The sequence below is a fragment of the Elephantulus edwardii genome, unplaced genomic scaffold, assembly GCF_000299155.1.
Source record: "Elephantulus edwardii isolate Elephantulus edwardi_28Jun2011 unplaced genomic scaffold, EleEdw1.0 scaffold00072, whole genome shotgun sequence".
Lineage (NCBI taxonomy): Eukaryota > Metazoa > Chordata > Mammalia > Macroscelidea > Macroscelididae > Elephantulus > Elephantulus edwardii.
Genome location: NW_006399822.1, coordinates 2,133,643 through 2,153,040, shown reverse-complemented (window position 1 = coordinate 2,153,040; position 19,398 = coordinate 2,133,643). Strand labels below are relative to the sequence as shown.

The window sequence follows — 19,398 nt, the reverse complement described above, 5'->3', positions numbered from 1 at the left end:
GGACGTTGTCCCATGAGACACGAGGATCTGTGCAGGCAGCTGGCCGCCCTCATCAGTGGCACCTGGGAGGGGTCTGAAGGGGTGCTTTGCGGCACCGCAGCCTGACTGGTGCTCAGGACCCTCCCTGTTGCCCACCCAGACCACACACTGCCCAGAGGGAACTTCGGCCAGAGTCGTCTGGGCAGGGCATCACTGCTGACCCTTGAACTCCCTGCTCCCTCCAGGAGATCTAGGGCCTACCTGCCCCATCGCTGGCCTTGGTTTACATCCCTTGGGTGTCCCCAGCCTGGAGGAAGGGAATGTTAGTGGAAAACTTATGGTGAGCTCACCAGCCCTGAGCCCCCACTGACCAGCCAGCCAGCAGCAGCTTAGATCCACCAAGGGGGGGAACTGACCACCTGGCTGTGGGCAGCGGGAGCTGACGTCATCGCTGACCTGCTGTGACCACAGGCGGGGCGCCCTTAGCAGTGACCTCACCCTGTGCAAGGGCAGTTTCTTGGGGGTTAGCCTCCTGCCTGGCCCAGTGACCTGTCCCTGCAGTGTCGGGGGTGCTGCGGTCCCCATCTCCTCTCCTCCACTGTCCGTCAAGGCGGGTTCTCTGGGTCCAAATGCTGATGTGGTGGGGGGCGACACTGCGTGTGGACTCGACCATGTGGGTACCTCAGTCCACTCACCTGTATGATGGACCCCACCCCCAAAGCCCTGTGGCGGGTGGGGCTTCATTTCTTGTGTTTGGTGAGGTTTTTCTTGGTCTTTGAGAATGGCAGCTGGCTGCCCATGCCATGCTCTCCAGCCACGGTGGCATCAAGGATCGCCTAGGAGACTGTGGGCTGGCCTGGCAGGGTCAGGGGCCTTGTCCCTCTGCTGCCCCTTGGCCCCTCATGTCCCTCCCGCCCCGCTCGGTGCTGGCCCTCTGCTCCATGGGTGACCTGGTTCTTCTTTTCCTGTTTCAGGGATGAGCCATGAGCCCAAGTCCCCTTCACTAGGAATGCTTTCCACGGCGACCAGGACCACGGCCACCGTCAGCCCCCTCACCCCCTCGCCTCTCAATGGCGGGCTGGTGCCCGGTGGCAGCCCCGCGCCCAGCAGCGCCCTGTCCGCTCAGGCCGCGCCGTCTTCCAGCTTCGCCGCCGCGCTGCGCAAGCTCGCCAAGCAGGCGGAGGAGCCCAGAGGTAAGAGGGCGCCGGCCGGCAGGCGGTCAGCCAGCATGCAGGGCCGGGTGCGCACCAGGCACACGCTCGTGTGCGCTCGAGCGCCTGCATCCACACGCACATGTATACACGCCTACCTGTTACCACATGCACGCAACCATGTACACACACGTGTACACGCCTACCTGTAACCCCTCCCACGCACCCATCCACACACATGTACACGCACCCGCCAACCTTCTGCCAGGGCCCCAGCAGCCTGGGCCCTCTTTGCTTCTGCAGTCCTGTCCACCTGACCTTCCTTGACCAATCACCACAGCCTGTTTTTGAGCGGGACACTGATCACTCTTCCCCGACATTACCACCTCCCCCTCAGATGGCCGTGGCCGGGAGCACAGTGGGGGGACACTTGCGTGGCTCAGAGATTGTGAGGGGTGAGACCAGTGTACCCGGCGTCCTCAGCCCTGGCTGCTGTGTGACATGAGCCTGTGTCCAGGTCCCTCTCAGTCCTCTTGGCCTTATCAGCAGCTGGGGTTGGTCCTGGACAAATGGGGGACAGCTTCGTTGGAACCCCAGCCCGGCCAGAGTCAAGGGGCGTATGGTGTTGTCCCCGGGCCCTGAGCTGGCTCTAAGGGGGCCATATCTGGGATAGTGTCTGTTGTGTTGTCAGGGCACTGGCTGAGCAGGGTGGTTTGACTGGATGGGTGGACAGGGTGGTCTAGTCCAGGTGCCTCCTGCTGCGGGGAACTCTGATGGGACTGGGTGCCTTGGCCTCTCCCAAGACAGGAATTCTCCTCCACTGCCTGCCCCCCTGGCACCCATTGCTCTGTCCATTGGGCAGAGGCCACTCTGCCAGTCAGTGGTGCCAGCTGCTTAGGCCCTCCCCACTACCTGCCACCTCCGCTCAGATGAGAAAGGGAGCCCCTGGCCCAGCGTCAGCAGCCTGGGAGGAGACCCCAACTGGAGGTGGAGCGGAGACAGGACTCAGCGCACGTGCAAGGCTGTGGGGAGGATCCCACGAGGACAGCGTCCACCAGGGCTGGAGACAGCCGTTAGCACTGGGAGGACAGTGGCCCCAGGCAGGTCCAGTGAGCCTCCGGGGAGACAACCCCCAGAAGGGTGACACGGGCCAGGTGACCACCTCACATGAGCAGAAACAAGCCCAGCTCCCTGGGGGTGTCATAAGCTGCCTTGTGAGACCTGTTACCCCACCCCCACCTCAGGGAAGAGACCCCCCCTCCTTAGTGTCCAAGGACAAGCTTCCTTGGTTGTGGTGAGCTGGTGGTCTATCCCTCTGGAAGGGTCCCCTTCCAGCCACGGCTGCTGCATCTTCAGTCACTGTCTTTCACAACCCTGGGTGCTTGCTGGCCGTCGGCCATTCCTGAAGGGTACAGTGACGGAGGCACCTCGCTCTGTAAGCCGAGCCGCTGAGCGTGTCCGTCTGGTTGTTCAGGGACAGTTTGGAGACAGTTTAGAAGATTCAGAGATGCTCTGGGATACTAGTCCCTGGGCTTCATCCAGGGCCTCCAAGACGTCTGGATTCCAAGAGGATTCAGCATCTTCCTTTGGTTGGGAATCTTCAGTCAAGGTGTTCCGTAGTGGAAGCTGGTCGTAACGGAGGTCATCTATGGAGACGTTTAACCACACGTTCCATATCCTCCTCCACCTCCTGCCTCTGCCGTAGGCGCTTCGAGAGCGGTGTTGTGTATGTGTCCACATACCCACTGCTTTTGAGTTAATATGGACTCATGGTGACCCCCCCATCAGGCTCCAGAGCTCTAAATCTTTATGGGGAAAATTCCCCATCTTTCTGTGAGTGGCTGGTGGATTCAGACTACGGGCTACCAGAGCTCTGCTGGGTCAGGAGTTAGCCAGTCCAAACCCAACAGCTGCTCCTTAGAAGGGCAGTCTCCTCCGGGTGACCCACTGCAGGTTCCACGCAGAGCTGCTCTGACTCGACACAAGTGAGTTGAGTTTGGCCGGAGCACCGTGGATACATTTGTTCAGTGTCTTTTGCAAGCTCGTCAGACCCCAGACACTGCAGCGAACCATAAAGTGGAACAGAGGTGATAAAAGTTACGAAGCCAGAAACCATGACCCTGACCTTCTAAACTAAGGGGCCAAGTGTTGTGCATAAGCAGCTTCCACAACTTTTCTTTCCCCCGTCGTTGTATGTCTCACAGCAGCATTTTTGTTACTGCACCTTCTCTGAGCTGTGCAGCTCACTGGCAGCATTTAGAGTGATTGCGTGATTCTGCCTTTACCCCCTCCCCGCTATCACACAGACCCCCCTCGCTCCCTCTCCCGGTAACCGCTCGTAAACGTTGGTCTCTTCATTTGTCGTTTCATACAAGCGAGGTCATGTGTCCTAGTCCTTTTGTGACTGACTTTTCCCCTCAGCATTGTGTCTTCCAGATCCATCCGTCAACACGTGTTGGACATCATTTCTCTTCCTGGCTGTGTGGCATCCCCCTCTATGTCGTGGCGCCTTCTGTTTGTCCCCACCTCTGCTGACGGGCAGGGAGGCTATTTCTGGGTGTGACCGCTGTGTGGTGTACTGCGGTCAATGTGCATGTCCAGTCCGTGCTCTGCCTCTGTACGAGGAGTGGACTTGCTGGCCGCTCCATACGGTGGTCCAGCCATGCTCGTTTCCAGAGTGGCTGCCACACGTTGCATTCCTGCCAGCAGCGAGTGAGGTTCCACATGCCCTCAATCTTCACTGACATGTGTTCTTTTCCATTTTTTTTTTAGTTGTCAGCCATCCTTGCAGGAGGGGAGGGACGTGGTCCCTATGGTTTTTATTGGCGTCTCTAATGGCTAATGATGTCAAGTGTCCTGTGTTTGGTGGCCATTTGACCCGTCCTTGGTGAATAGCCCTTTGCCCATTTTGTGATGAGATTGTCCTTTTTTTAAAATGTTGAGATTTTTCCATGTATTTTGGTACTGAGCAGCATCTCAGGCTATACACTTGAACTGCCATAGTTCCATCTGAAGTTTTACATGTTTTGCTGATCAGATTTTAATTGGTTATATGGTATCCTCGTGGTCAGGGAGCTCTGGTGGCTTAGTAAGAAATTGTGCTGCCAACACAAAGGTGAACAGTTCAAATCCACTAGTTCTCCAAGGGAGAAGGGTGGACAGTCTCCTCCCATTGTGACTTGCTGCTTCTGAAAACATGGAAGGTCAGCTAGGAGTTGGTTCCAATTCCACGGCACGCAGCCTATGGTTTATGACTATAACCTCCCAGTTATCAGATCCCCTCTTAAGGGTCCTCTTTTTTATGACACCCTGTCTATGGCTATCATATGGAATAATCCATTGTTGATAGATCTGACAACATTGCCCTGGTGTATGCTGTGAAGAATGCATAAATTTCAAAGCAGGAGAGGGCCCATCTTTCTCCTATCTTCCTCAGTGGTGGACTGGTACCCAGTGGCAGCCCCACACCCAGCAGCGCCCTGTCTGCTCAGGCTGCCCTGTTTTCCAGCTTTTTGCCGCCACGCTGCCCAAGCTCACCAAGCAGGTGGAGCAGCCCAGAGTTAAGAGGGTGCCGGGCCAGGCACTCAGTCGTGTGCAATCAAACACCTGTGTCCACACACGTGTATACACACCTAACTACATCCACACGTGCAAGTACGAACTTACTTACATCCACGCATGCGTCCATGACACATGCGTACCTCTCTAGCCAAATGCACACACCCCTGCCTACATCTACACATGTGCTCATGTATGCACGTGTATACACACCTACCTGCACACCCACACCCGCCAACCTTCTGCAGTCCTGTCCACCTGACCTTCCTTGACCAATCACCACAGCCTGTTTTTGAGCGGGACACTGATCACTCTTCCCCGACATTACCACCTCCCCCTCAGATGGCCGTGGCCGGGAGCACAGTGTGGGGACACTTGCGTGGCTCAGAGATTGTGAGGGGTGAGACCAGTGTACCCGGCGTCCTCAGCCCTGGCTGCTGTGTGACATGAGCCTATGTCCAGGTCCCTCTCAGTCCTCTTGGCCTTGTCAGCAGCTGGGGTTGGTCCTGGACAGATGGCGGAAGTGTATTTGGAGCTGCTGGAACATTGAAGCCTTTGGAGCGAGTGCAAGCATCCTAGTTCCCTGGTCTCTGCCAGGAACCCCAGCACAGAGTCGGGGTGTATGGTGTCTCCGAGAGGACGCTGGCAGCCTGGAGTGTGGCATCTCTGGGATTGTGTCAGTGTTGAGTCAGGGCTCTGGCTTAGCCAGGGGCGTTTGACCCCATGGGTGGACAGGGTGTTTTAGTTGGCAGTGCAGCTCCTAACCATATGGCCAGCAGAGCATCGAGTTGATGTTAAGAACTGTCCTTGTCTGCCTGTGGGGTTCCTGAGGCCCTCAGCCAGCTGAGGGGCCCTATGATCTGCAGTTTCATCTTGTGCATGCAGCCTCCTTCCCTGGGGGTCCTGGGGTCCCGGCTGTTAATTGCGCCCCCGGGCCATGGCTCATCTGTGAGGGTGGACAGCGGGTGGGCTGTGCTCTGCCCCTGTCACCTCCAGCCTGGATTGCTCTCATTGACTCACTTCTTGCTGAATGCCGCCAGTTAATTACCGTGATCACAGCCTTCCCACGCCCCTCAGTGGGCAGGGCTGGACGGGCCCACTAATTGACAGTTCCTTGTCCAGGTATTGATCGCAGCAGTTCTGGCAGCACAGCTCTGCCTCGGGGCGGGGGGTGGGGGGGAATCCAGCTGCTAATTGCCAGTGTCCTCCTGTGACAAGATGGACCTGCAAGGGTTGCTGGCCAGCCCTCCTCCATGCAGACACAGGATGTCTGTCTATACAGGGAAGCTGGCAACAGGGCACGTGGTGAGAAGAGGAGCCCAGCTGCTCTGCCACCGGTTGGGCCTGGGACATGATGGGGCTCAAACCTCCCTCCCAGCCCCTGGGGCACCACCACCCACCCCACCCCCCTGTCCTCCTGTGGCAGACACAGGGCATTGGCTCCTGGTGACATCGGCTGATCTGGACGGTGGTGCGTGTTCGTGGTTTACCCCTCGTCCATTGAGAGGCTCTGCTGGGCATGTGCACCCCAGCCCTCTGAGTGCCACTGCCCTTGGAGCTGAGCCAGAGACACAAGCAGAGTGTGTGGGGCTGCTCGGGGGATTGTTCGGCTCAGGGTGAAGTGTGATCCTTAGTAAGCAGAGGGTTCTGCGTGGGGGAGTTACAGGCCTTGCTTTGGACCCTCTGCAGATCTGGCATTTTCTTTGACCTTTGCGCCCTCTTCCCAGAAGCATACTGTCCTGAGGGTTCTGGCGACAGTTCCCCCTTTCTTCTGGTGTTCTTTGCCCGCTTGGTAGACAACCCAGAGCTGTGGCCAGTCAAGTCTAGTCTGACTCATGGTGACCCTCACGTTGTGAGACTGTAGATCTTTCTAGAAGACTGCCCATCTGTCCTCTCTGGAACAGCAGGCTGGTAGGTTTGAACCTTCAACCTTTTGGTTAGCTGCCCAGCACATGGACCCAGAACTGCTTTGGACTGATTTAGCGTGTAAATGTGTTGGGAAGCTACAGAACTCACACGGCATCCATGATGGGCTTGGGTTGGAACTGCGCCTGTACCGTCACCACCCCAGGAAAGGGGACTTGGAAGTGTCTGACAGGCTGTGTGTTGACATCTAGAACGCACGGAGAACCCTGGTGAAGGGTAGGGGTACGGGAGGGTAGTCACCCCATAGCCAACCTCACAGAGCCTCTGCTCAGACTGGAGGCTCTGGGATTCATTCTCTTCTTCCCAGGGTGGGTAGAATGTTCTAGACTCCAGAGTCTGGTCTGCTCTGCCATGTGCTCACAGGTGCCTGGCTTCCTGGGGGCATTTCTGGTGTGTGTTTGTCCCTACGCTTGGTTTGGACCCTACATGGGGTTTTGTGCAGTGAGGGGAGCTGCCAGGTCAGTGCAGGGCGGGGGTGGTCAGGACTTTGTCCACAGTGGTACATGAGGTCCATCCTCACAGCCAGACCTCTCCTCTGCTGTGTCAGTGTACAGGGCGCACCACCCCAAGGGCCATGGGGTCAGTTCCAGCTGGTCAGCTTCCCTGGGCACAGGGTGGCCCAGACATGCCCCAGCTTGCCAGCCAGCTGAGATCTAGACCTCCCCCTGCCCCATGGGTTTCAAGTCTCCTGAGTGTGGGTGTCATGCCTTAGGGCCGGCGGGGCCAGGCTGGCTGGCCCAGTGCCTCCTGCAGGCCCGCCCTGCGTGACAGTGTCGAGAGAGGTGACATGTACCCCTCTGAAATGGAGGCTTCCTTCGTTGGAGGTCAAGCTGGCTGTGGGTGTCCACTGGGGTGGGCAAGACACTCACACAGCATTCTCTTACAGGGTCTTCACTGAGCAGCGAGTCATCCCCCGTGTCCTCTCCAGCCACCAACCACAGCTCCCCAGCCAGCACACCCAAGCGCGTACCCATGGGCCCCATCATCGTCCCTCCAGGAGGCCACAGTGTCCCCAGCACACCCCCAGTGGTGACCATCGCCCCCACTAAGACCGTCAATGGTGTCTGGAGGAGTGATAGTCGTCAGGTGAGGGCTGGGGATGTGGGGAGGGCGGGGGGACCCACCCCTGGCATCTGGCTGGAGGGGTCAAGGCAATCTTCACAGGAGGGGCAGCACAGTACACCAGTGGTCAGGGTGGCCTGTGTCTGGCCTGGTGCCGCGCTCTGCCCAGCCATCTTCTGGGGGCACCCATCTGTATCCAGGCTCCTTGTTCTCCTCTGTCCCATCTAGGGGTTCTCTCAGCTCTGAGGAATGAGCAGGTCTCGGCCTCTGGGGCTGTGGACATTCTGTGAGCATCTTCGGTACCCGGGAGAGGGAAACCGAGGTCCTCACCAGAATTCTCCGCCCTCTCCCCAGGCAGCATGTTGGGTGCTGTTCCTCCAGGGCTCTACTGAGGCCCTTGTGACAGCTGCCAGCAGCCCTGTCACCCCATCCATTTACTGTGTGGGCATTGCCTTGGCCGTCACCCTGTCATGGTGTGGGCACCACCCTAAGAGGAACTGGAGATGCTAGTGACACTTGGATGGCTGATAGAACACCCGAGGGGCTGCCGAGACCGACAGCTGACCACACAAAGCTCTAGACAGCCCCTTTCCTTCTAAAGACATAGAATGGGAGCAGTGGGTCCCAGGCAGATTCGAGCAGTGATCTGTTCAAGTTAATGGAGCAGCCTCTAAGCCCCAGGCCAGGCCTCCCTACCCCCCGCCCCCAACCCCGTGCAACTGAGCTCACAGCCAGGAATAGATGGTCACAGCAGGTGTTCGGCCTGCTGGGGGTGAGGGGACCCCAGCTGCCATGACTGGGGAGCTAGGGGTGGGGTCAGCCTGGGCCCTACTCATGCCCTTGGCCCTTCCTGGTTCTCAGAGTGCTGGAGTGGGCCCGCTCAGTCACCTTCACGCAGCTGTACCCTTGGCCGTGTGGAGCGAGGCTTCTGGCTGTACTGAGCCGAGCAGTGCGAGGGCAGGTGGGCCCCTTAGCTGTGCCTCACCCTACCTGGCTGGATGTGAGGGGCAGCTCTGCAGGCCGCACACCCCCACGGCTTTGCATCCGGGCATGCACACACATTCTTTCCCTCTCTTCAATATCCGTTCTCACTGTACATTTGACAAATGAGGAAACTGAGGCATGGGTCATGTGCCTGGCCCTGGCATTGAAGACTTTTACTAGGAGGCAGGAGGTGCAGGTTGTGGTCAGCTCTGACCAGGTGTCCACACAGGTGACCTCCGACCTATGGCCATTGCTATAGACAGCATGCAGTAATCCTTGGTCTTGAAGAACCCTGGGCCCTCATGGGCCCTCACGCCCCATCCTGCCTCAAGTAGCCTTCTGGTGTCCAGTCACCACAGCACTGTCCCATCTGTCAGCTGGTGTGTGGCCTCATCATAGGGTAGCAGAGTTGCAGAATGTGGAGGGGGCAGTGGGCAGGTGCCCTGGGGTGCCCATGTGCTGCCCAGGGACAATATGGGGGCCAGTGCACACAGGGAGGCTAGGGGATCTGAGGTTGGAGCAGCTGTCGCCTCTCAGGGCTGGGCAACCAGACCCCAGCAGTCCCCTTGCTGACTCTGGAGTGTCCGTGGTCACACTGAGGCTGGCACTGACCGTCGTTCTCCCATGTCCAGGATGCTGGCTCACGGGGTGGCAGTAGCCGAGAGCGCCTGGTGGTGGAGCCCCCACTGCCCCAGGAGAAAGCAGGTGGCCCGGCCATCCCCTCGCACCTGCTCAGTACCCCCTACCCCTTCGGGCTCTCCCCCAGCTCAGTCGTGCAGGACTCCCGCTTCCCACCGCTGAAGTAAGTCATCTGGCAGGGGTGCTGCGGGCCCTGGGCCTACTCCCCACACTGAGTCAGCCAGCCTAGTCACTGCAGGAGGGGCTCACTGTCCGTCTGTCCCTCACAGCCTGCAGCGGCCCGTGCACCACGTGGTGCCCCCCAGCACAGTGACCGAGGACTACCTGCGAAGCTTCCGGCCCTACCACACGGCCGAGGACCTACGCGTGTCCTCCCTGCCCCCACTTGGCCTGGACCCTGCCGCCTACTATCACCCTGGCTACCTGACCCCACACCCCTTCCCACACCCAGCCTTCAGGTGAGCCAGACCCTCCTTGCCTGGACACCCCCATCTAGACTCTGCAGGGCCTCTGCTCTGGGGAGCCGTGTACACTTGGGGCTGCCCCTGCGTTGGCCTATCTGCAGCCGGCAGCCTCTAGACCGCTGCTCTCTGGCCAGCATGGTGGTCAGACTCAGGGCCCCCCAGTGGAGAGGACACCTCTGCACCTGAAGTGGGTATGTCATGCTCACGGCCTGTGTGTCCCCACACCATACAGGATGGACGATTCCTACTGCCTGTCGGCCCTGAGGTCTCCCTTCTACCCCTTGCCCACGCCTGGCTCCCTGCCCCCACTGCACCCCTCAGCCATGCACCTGCACCTGTCAGGGGTCCGCTACCCACCTGAGCTCGCCCACTCGTCCCTGGCCGCACTGCACTCGGACCGGCTGTCCAGCCTCAGCGCCGAGAGGTGAGCTGGGTGGGCCAGGGGTTGGGGTAGTGACAGTGTCGACTCAGAGCCCTTTGCTGTTCCGAGGAGCTGGTGGCTGAGGGGACAGCCACATAGGGTACTGACCACTTCTTCCCCCAGGCTGCAGATGGACGAGGAGCTGCGTCGGGAGAGGGAACGGGAACGCGAGGCCGAGCGCGAGAAGGAGCGGGAGAAGGAACTGGAGCGGGAGCGCGAGCGGGAGCTGGAGCGGCAGCGCGCCCGCGAGAAGGAGCTGCTGGCCACCAAGGCCCTGGAACCTGCCTTCCTGCCCGCCGAGCTGCACACACTGCGCGGCCTGGCCGACGAGCGGGCCAAGGCCCCGGAGCAGCTGACTCCCACCCGCACAGGTGTGGGCACTGCATGGGCAGATGACCGGACTGTGGTCTCCGTGCAAGGCCGAGGTGGCATTAGGGCACAGCGACAGGCTTGGGTTTAAAGTTCCTCAGTCCTGACTTCAGTCCCAGAGTCTAGTGTGTGGTACGGCTGAGGTGGGTGTCCAGCAGGGGTCCTGGCGGAGATTTCCAAGGCCAGTGGAGGGTCACCCTGAGCCAGAATTGACCAAGAAGCAGCTTGGGTTCAAGGCCACACTGCCCCAGGTGCTTGTCTAGCAGCCAGCTCCCAGGGCCTCCGGTGGGTGTGGGCCCTGCTGCACCTGACCGCGTCTCTCTCCACAGAGAAGCTCAAGGAGGCAGGCCTGCAGGCCCCCAAGCCCGTGCCGCACCCCCTGCACCCAGCAGCAGCCGCACACCCCGGCGTGCCCAGCCTCATCTCGGGCCACGGCGTCTTCCAGGCGCTGCCCGGCAGCAGTGCGGCCGCAGCCTTGCTCATCCAGCGCACCAATGAGGAGGAGAAGTGGCTGGCGCGCCAGCGGAGGCTGCGGCAGGAGAAGGAGGACCGCCAGTCCCAGGTGTCGGAGTTCCGCCAGCAGGTGCTGGAGCAGCACTTGGACATTGGTCGCCCCCAGGTGCCAGCCGAGGCAGAGCACCGGCCTGATAGCGCCAGGTGAGCCCACGCCAAGGTGTCCAGCCGTGTGTCCTCCATGACAGAACTTCTGTGCTCTGGGTGACCACAAGAAAGCGAGAACCCCAAGGGAAACAAGTCCCCATGTTTCCAGCCAGACTCACATGCATGCTGGGCTCAGCTCAGACTATCCTCAGACGTAGGAGGGAACGCCTTTGTAGATGGCAGCAGAGTTTTCTTGTCTGTTGGTCTGGTGTTCGAAGTGTATCCATTTCATAGTCTGTCTCAGCACCTCAAACATACTTTTATGGTTTGGACCCACGATAGGTGTGTGGAAGGTCCTTTGTGCAGGCTGTCGTCTTTGTTACCTGGTGGGCAGGAAGCTAGGCTGCAGCCAGGTGCCCAACCCTATTGCTGGTGGCCACTGCAGTCACATAGCACAGGCTGGTCATGGCACTGGAGGGAGGGGGTCATCTCTGGTGTGAATAGGGATGACCTGGGCAGACAGCATAAGCTGTTCTGGGTGCGTCAGGATGAGTAGAGTTCCTTTAAAAGGGGATGGCCCATCCCGGCTGCCTATCACAGCACCGGAGAACTGGGTTCCTCCAGTGAGTGTCATGACCCCTGTGTCCCCCACTACCCTGGACAACAGAGGTCTGCTCCTACGGGACCCCAGAGAGATTTGCAAGGAGGTGGAGCACTGGCTACGGTCAGGGACACACGGCAAATGCGATGATGGTTCATGGCCGGTGCCCTGTGCAGGGATGGGCCATGATCCTCTGCTAACTCTGTCCACTGAGCCCAGCTGCCCCTCACCCCAGCCTCTGGTGGAGGAAGAAGCGGCAAGGCTGTTCGTTGCCCCACTTAGCCTCTGACAACACAACCCTCTCCTCTTCTAGGCCAGGAGCAAGCCGGCACGAGGTGGGCAGCCGAGACACCCCTCAGCACTTTGGTGGGCCTCCACCCCTCATCTCACCCAAGCCTCAGCACCATGCGGTGTCCCCCGCACTCTGGAACCCCGTGACCCTGATGGACAACACCCTGGAGCCCAGGCGGGCTCCCGAAAGCCACCCTCTGCACAGCCACCCCGGCCCATTTGAGCCCAGCCGCCAGGCTGCTGTGCCGCTGGTCAAGGTGGAGAGGGTCTACTGCCCAGAGAAGGCAGAAGAGGGGCCCCGGAAACGGGAGGCTGCCCCCATGGACAAGTTTCAGCCACCCACACGGGAGCCTGGGGGCCTAGAGCACCCACCCTTCTCCCATGGGCCCGGGGCATTCCTCCCTGAGCTTGAGAAGACCGCCCCCACACTCCTGGGACAACCGCGGGCCCCGCCCAGCCAGCCACCCCCAGCACAGCGAGGCCCCGACCCGGCCTACATCTACGATGAGTTCCTGCAGCAGCGCCGTCGACTGGTCAGCAAGCTGGACCTGGAGGAGCGCCGGCGACGGGAGGCCCAGGAGAAAGGTCTGTGCACTCCATCCCCAGCTGATCCTCTCAGGTCGGGTTAGGTGCCCCGTTGTCCAACTGCCTGACAATGGGACAGGCTGTACTTGTGGCCCTGGAAACCCAAATCAAAGCCAGTGTGAGGACACTCCTGCAGACAAGCCCAATCAAGGCTAATAAGACAACATTACTCACAGGACGGGGCTGTGGGGTGGGCCGCCTCGAAGCTGGGAGGCAGCAGGAGTGCTGTCTGGCAGGGGCCACCCCTTTCCCTCCTGGCTCCGCCAGAGCCCAGGGTTTGATGCGCCTGTGACCCCAGGTGGAGAGGGGAGGCCACTGACCCCCAGCAGGGCATGGCAAAGATGGGCCCCTTGCAGAAGAAGGGATGGGCTGTGCGTGTCCAGCCTGATCGGTGCTGATGGCCCCTGGAGGGGCTGACCAGTGCCTTTGAAGACATCCTGTAGGTATTCTCAGTGGCTGCTGCCGTGGCCTGAGTGTGCCCATCTCCCCAACAGGGTACTACTACGACCTGGACGACTCGTACGACGAGAGTGACGAGGAGGAGGTCAGGGCCCACCTGCGCTGTGTGGCCGAGCAGCCCCCCCTGAAGCTGGACACATCCTCCGAGGTCCGCGTCCCACGGCATGGGCGGGGCGGGGTGGGCCTGGCCCTGCGGCCACGCTGACTTGTACTCTCTCCCAATCTAGAAGCTAGAGTTTTTGCAACTTTTTGGCTTGACCACCCAACAGCAGAAGGAGGAGCTGCTGATGCAGAAGCGGCGGAAGCGGCGGCGGATGCTGCGTGAGCGGAGCCCGTCCCCCCCGGCGGTCCAGTGCAAGCGGCAGAGCCCTTCCCCGCGACTGGCGCTGTCCACCCGCTACAGCCCCGACGAGATGAACAGCAGCCCCAACTTCGAGGAGAAGAAGAAGTTTCTGACCATCTTCAACCTGACGCACATCAGCGCTGAGAAGCGGAAAGGTGAGGGCACTGGGTGGCACTCGACTCTGCATGGTTCTTGTCCGCTGTGCCCTCGTGGTCTGTGGAAGCAGTGCATCTGCTTCCTGTCCCCAACTGCCGCGCCCCCGTGGTCCACAGGGGCAGGATCTCTGCTGCTGGTCGTCAGTACCCAGACTTGAGCCTTCTCTGCATCTCCCCCACGCGCAACCCCTGCTCACAAAGCTGTGCGTTCTGCGGTGGCCAGCATGGCCCCAGTTGTTTGTTGCATTAATGAGACTGACCCAACGGGTCTCCCCAGGAGCCCACAGCCATAGTCCTCATCACCTGTTGTCTTCTCTCTGGGGTCCCCACTGGGGTCCCAGATGTTCGTGCCACTGTCAGGGACTGGAGTGGCAGATGTTCTCTGTGCCATGGACATGGTGGCAGTTTCCACGTTCTTGTTTGGAATGAAGTGGCTACTGATGGATGGCCTGTGGCCCCCAGGCAGAGCTGGCTCACTTGTGGTGGGTGGCTGGCCACAGATGGCCACGCTTTGTCCTCCCCCTCCTAGTTACATCCGGGGTGTGGTCTTTAAGCTGTAAACTGGCCCTTGCCTCTGTGGTCCACACGTCAGGATGGCTCCACTGTTCAGCACAGCTGACTTTGGGCAAAGGAGCACCAGGCCCTTTTTTGGAGGCACTTCAGGGTGGATTGTCAGCTATGATCTTACAGTTGGCATCACTTGGGGACCCCCTTAGTTGGTACTCCTGTCACTCATACAAATCTCTGTCTGGTCTCATCTGGCCTGATCCTTGGAGACACCCCACAAGCAGGTGGCAGGGTCTTTCTGAGGGCACAGTGGTGAGAAACTGTGCTTGTTGGTCAAGCAGTGCCAGTGAGGTAAGTGTACATGCACTTACGGTGCTGTCAGGACACCCCTCTTCTCCAATGAGGACGCATCCTCGGAACTTGCCAAGCAGCTCGCAGGAGTCTGTGGCCGCAGTTGCCACACAGCGCAAGTCTTTGTAGCATTGGACAGGGGAGGCTGAGAGGAGCCTGGGTCAGCCCATGAACATATGTTCTTTCCCTCTTGCTGTTCTTGGTCTCCTGTCTTTGCCCCACTGGACGTGGCTGGGTTGGAACCCAGAACAGGGCCCTGGCCCTGTTAATCCAGGCTGCTTTCCTCACAGACACTGAGCGGCTTATTGAGATGCTGCATGCCATGAAGCAGAAGACACTGTCGGGCACGAGGGCAGGTGCACTGCCACACACTCCGAGGGACAGTCCTGCTGCTGCCTCCCTGAGCGGTAAGGCGCAGGGCAGGACGTGGCCTCTCGGCCACAACCCCATCTGTAGTGCTGTGCTTTCTACAGTGTGATCACACCTGGGGTGAGCTGAGCGGCCGCAGCTTGACTTCACTCTCTCCTTCCCTGCAGCTTGGGCTCTCGCCTGCTGCCCGGCAGCCTCCATCAGTCCAGGCCACTGCTCTTCTTTCTCAGCTCTCCCTGTGTCTCGGCCTCTCACCCGCTGCCCAGCGGCCCCTATCAATCCAGGCCACACTCTTCTTACTCAGCTCTCCCTATCTCTCAGCTTCTCGCCTGGTGGCCTCCATCAGTCCAGGCCACTGCTCTTTCTCAGCTCGGCCTCTCGCCCGCTACCTCTACCAGTCCAGGCCACACTCTTCTCACCTCTGTGTCTTGGCCTCTCACCTGCTGCCCGGTGGCCTCCATCAGTCCAGACCACTGCTCTGACTCCAAACTCTCTCTGCTCCTGAGTCTCCAGCTTCTTGCCTAGCAGCTCCTGCCTGCCCGATCTTGATTCTTCTGTGCTTTCTCTCCACACCTTGGTCTCACGTCTTTTCAGCCCTCAGCGCCTGTGTCACTGGACCCCTCTTTGCACCTTGTGACTCTTCCTGCTATTAGGACTCTTAACTCTCACTCTGTGGTTACCTGAACTCCACCTGCTTCTTCCTGGTCTCTCTCAAGGGTGGATTTGCTCCTTTACACACATCTTCAGAGCACCAAGTGTTCACTGACCTGTAATGCCATATCCCAAACCTTACCTAGCTGGGAGTCTCTGCTAGGTTCCTGCTCTGACTGGGAGTGTCAATGTGACACATGTAACCCCCTTCCTTCCCTCTTTCTCAGAGCCAACCACACAGGCCTCCCTGAGCATGGACAAGCCTGTAGGCATTGCTGCGTCCCTGACAGACGTTCCAAAGGCCGTGGAGCCCGGCAGACTGGAAGCAGCCCGGTCCCAGGAGCCAGCTCCTGCCTGCAGCGACAAGGCCAGGCTGGGCGAGGCACCTGGTGTCAAGAAGGGACTGAGCCTGCTGCACTGCATCCGGGGCCCCACATCCAAGGACATCCCCGTGCCGCTCTCACACAGCGTCAACGGCAAGAGCAAGCCCTGGGAGCCCTTCCTGGCTGAGGAGTTCGCACACCAGTTCCATGAGTCAGTGCTGCAGTCCACGCAAAAGGCCCTGCAGAAGCACAAAGGTAACCAACCGGCTTCTAGGGCCCTCCCGCCCCATGCTGCTGGCCGTGGGCCCCAGCTCCAGGCGTCAGCTGGCCATGTCGTCTTAAGTAGAGCCCCTCATGCTAGTGAAATGACAGCTCAGGCCACCAACAGGCCTCTGTCCCTCGATAGGTCACTGCCCACCAGGCCCATGTGGCGAAAGTAGTGCCATCCGCCCCTGGAGCTCCCAATCGTCTCCTCTGAGATGTGGGTGGCCAGTTGACTAGAATTGTCAACAATTGAGTAACGTGTTAAAAATGGCAATTTTTCTATGAAGTCCTCTTACCAGAAGCTATGAAAGCGGCAGCAGGTGAGCATTTCCCAGGAGCCTTCTAATCGAGGGCTCCTGTGTAGTCTTCCCGATGTGCTTGGAAAGGTGAGGTGGGTGGCGAGGGTGACACCATGGCCCGTTGACACTCGGGCTTTCTAGGAGCTTTGCAAGTGTCTCCAGCCTTTTTCCAACATCCTTAAAGATGGAAGGGGCCTGTTCTGTGAGTGCTGCCGCCTCAGGTAGGGCTGAGCATGGGGGTGGTCTGCAGCCATTGAGCCCTATTCCCAAACAGCTGAACCTGGCTTCCTTCTCCCCAGGGCACACGGCTGTGCTCTCGGCAGAGCAGAACCACAAGGTGGACACGTCTGTCCACTACAACATTCCTGAGCTGCAGTCCTCCAGCCGGCTTCCCCGGCCCCAGCAAAATGGCCAGCAGGAGCCCCCGCCTGGGAGGAAGGGCCCCACCGCCCAGGAGATGGACCAGGAATCGGAGGATGAGAATGAGGAGGAGGAAGATGAAGAGGATGACGACGAAGCCCCCAGAAGGAAATGGCTAGGGATTGAGGCCATTTTTGAAGCTTACCAGGAACATATTGAAGGTAAAAAGCAGGGAGTACAAAGAAAGGAAACAGATCAGTTCCTACAGAATGTCACCTTAAGTGACAGTACCAGAATCCAGGTTTTCTGGGACAGCTAGGTACAGCAACCACTGGGCTTTAAGATGACGTGCTCAGATGTTCGTTCAAGGGCCCTCACGGGTGCCCAAGCTGCCTTAACAGGGGCTGTGTCCAGTGATGGAGGCCCCTTCAACCACTTCAAGTACTGACACCTTCAGTCAGTCTGAGAGCTCCCTGCTCATGTCCAAATTAGGGTGCACAGAGAGGGTGGGGACATGGCCACCACTTGTCCTTGGGTAAAATTGTCTTGAATGGCGTACTTCTGTACTTCCTGGGTGCGCAGTCAGGTGGAGGGCTGTCCCCGCAAAGAGAACCGTGTCCTGGTGGCCCTCCTCAGCAAGTCTCTGTCCTCATCACTGCAACTGCTTTAGGTCTGAAATTTCCGTATGAATTACATCCCCTGAAAAAGATTTTCAGGTAGGAGATACGGTGGAGAGCCAAGCAGTCCTTTTTGCTGGATGCACTTGTAGAAATTGGAAGCTCCACTGTAGGCTTCAGGAATGTGTTTCAGTATGACCTGGAAGGTGACAGAACTGTCACTCTCGGCTTTTCTTCTAAGTGATTGAGGTTTTGAAGTGGCTTTTGTTGGTTGGTAACCAGCTCTGAGCCGGCTCCACCTGAGCCGCAGGCACTGAGTTTGATCCACAGACGGGCTGCTAGCTCGAAGTAGACCCCACATTCCTGCCCGTCAGCCCCACTTCCCACCATGGGTGATCCATTTGGATGGGAAATAGGATCTTGTCATTCTAAACTACCAGTAGGGTGTTTAAGGTTTGCTTTACCCCTAATAGTATTCCCCTTGGGATTTTTTTTAATACTGTGAAGTCTCCCTCTGTTCTCCTGTTTTACCCTGGCAGCTTAACCTTTGCTTTTCATCTTGGCCATACTTTGACCCTGAATGACTTCACCTGAACCCCTTAAAATCACCATGTGATTTTTGCCGTTCCAAGGGCTGGGCACTGCAGTGCAGACAGGGGAGGGTGTGACCCTGGGGCAGCAACACTCACATCTTTGCAGAGCAAAACCTGGAGCGGCAGGTGCTGCAGACGCAGTGTCGGAGGCTGGAGGCGCAGCACTACAGCTTGAGTCTGACGGCGGAGCAGCTCTCCCACAGCATGGTGGTGAGTCAGGAGAGAAAAGTGCATCCCCCTCACCTTGGAAGCTTGGCCAGAATAAAGTACTGGGGACCTGGGAGGGAGCTGGGCAGGTCACTGTTGAGCAGCGGTAGCCACAGCATCTTGGGGCTGAGGCCACCAAGGGACATCCCTGCCATCCTCAGTGGAAGCCCAGGAGCCCCAAGCTTCTCTAAGTGACTCACCACGGTGCACTCCCAGGGGCAGGAGCCTAGTATGTGACTGCTCTGTCCTCCCTCTCTCCCCAGGAGTTACGAAGCCAGAAACAGAAGATTGTGTCGGAGCGGGAGCGCCTCCAGGCAGAACTGGACCACTTACGGAAGTGCCTTGCGTTGCCTGCGATGCACTGGCCTAGGGGTTACTTTAAGGGATATCCTAGGTGACGGTTTCCCTTGCGCTAGGCCGAACCTATAGTATAGAAATAATATCTATTTTATTACCTTGAATATTTAATATTTTTCACTGGGAGGTTTGAAGCTTAATGAGAATGTGCCATGCATGAAGCAAAGGATTGCAGACTCGGACAGAGCTCACCTGACTGCCCTGCATCTCCACCCTCGTCGCACAGCGGCACACAGCTCGCAGCCAGCAGAGGGGCCCTAGGTTTTTTTTTCCTTACAGGCAGTTTTCTTCTTTCTACCCCCACGTCACTTTGATCTGAAATGGAAGGCTCCACCACCAACACTAAACCTTGCTGCCCCCAGCCCCCGGTGTGGTTGGGCCACGCAGGGTGTTCATGTCCCAAGTTACTCAGCCCACAGGGGCGGGTTTGCAGTGACGAGGGCCTGGGGTGAGTTTTGAGACTTATCTCTGTTACTCTTGGGCAAAATCATCTTGCAAACGCAAGACCCTAGGAGCACCCCAATCGACAGTACACCCCAAAGGCTGTCTGCAGAAGCAAGCTCTGCCCTGAAGTCCAGGGGAGAGAGAACACGGGGAAGGTACCTTTTTGCTACTCCGAGGGGGTGACCAGAGCTCTGTACACAGCCACGCCCACCAGGTGGTTGCTGCCTGGGTGATGTTTTCATACAAACGTAAGAATTTTGAAAGAAAAGTCAAAAGGTGCTTCAGCCTTGTACTGTGTATATATATTAAAAAAAAGTTTTGTATGTTTTTATTACTTTAATTATTGTTATAAAAAGCCTGCCATTTTTAATATGTGGTTTTGGGGGATTGTTTGTTTTCCTGTTTGGGGGTTTTGTTTTTTTTTGTTTTTGTTTTTCTGGGCAAAAGGGAAAAAAGAAACCTTGCTTTT

The 19,398-nt window shown here is 58.4% G+C and overlaps 1 protein-coding gene across 1 annotated transcript; it reads left to right on the top strand.

The window, feature by feature from the left end:
* Nucleotides 1-955: 955 nt before the first annotated feature.
* Nucleotides 956-18,526, top strand: GSE1 (Gse1 coiled-coil protein). The gene is made up of 15 exons (XM_006888867.1): nucleotides 956-1,172; nucleotides 7,501-7,700; nucleotides 9,293-9,462; nucleotides 9,569-9,757; nucleotides 9,996-10,187; nucleotides 10,308-10,555; nucleotides 10,883-11,210; nucleotides 12,068-12,630; nucleotides 13,125-13,237; nucleotides 13,317-13,587; nucleotides 14,736-14,852; nucleotides 15,693-16,043; nucleotides 16,651-16,932; nucleotides 18,028-18,131; nucleotides 18,392-18,526. Exons 1-15 carry the CDS (start codon nucleotides 956-958, stop codon nucleotides 18,524-18,526), a joined length of 3,480 nt encoding a protein of 1,159 aa, XP_006888929.1.
* The last annotated feature ends 872 nt before the right edge of the window (nucleotides 18,527-19,398 follow it).

What these genes read in the sequence shown, in the direction of transcription:
- GSE1 (XM_006888867.1), top strand. Translation starts at nt 956, where the DNA reads ATGAGCCATGAGCCCAAGTCCCCTTCACTAGGAATGCTTTCCACGGCG. An exon ending in TTCCCACACCCAGCCTTCAG is followed by an intron (nt 9,758 to 9,995) that starts GTGAGCCAGACC and finishes CACACCATACAG; the next exon opens with GATGGACGATTCCTACTGCC. An exon ending in TCCAGCCTCAGCGCCGAGAG is followed by an intron (nt 10,188 to 10,307) that starts GTGAGCTGGGTG and finishes TTCTTCCCCCAG; the next exon opens with GCTGCAGATGGACGAGGAGC.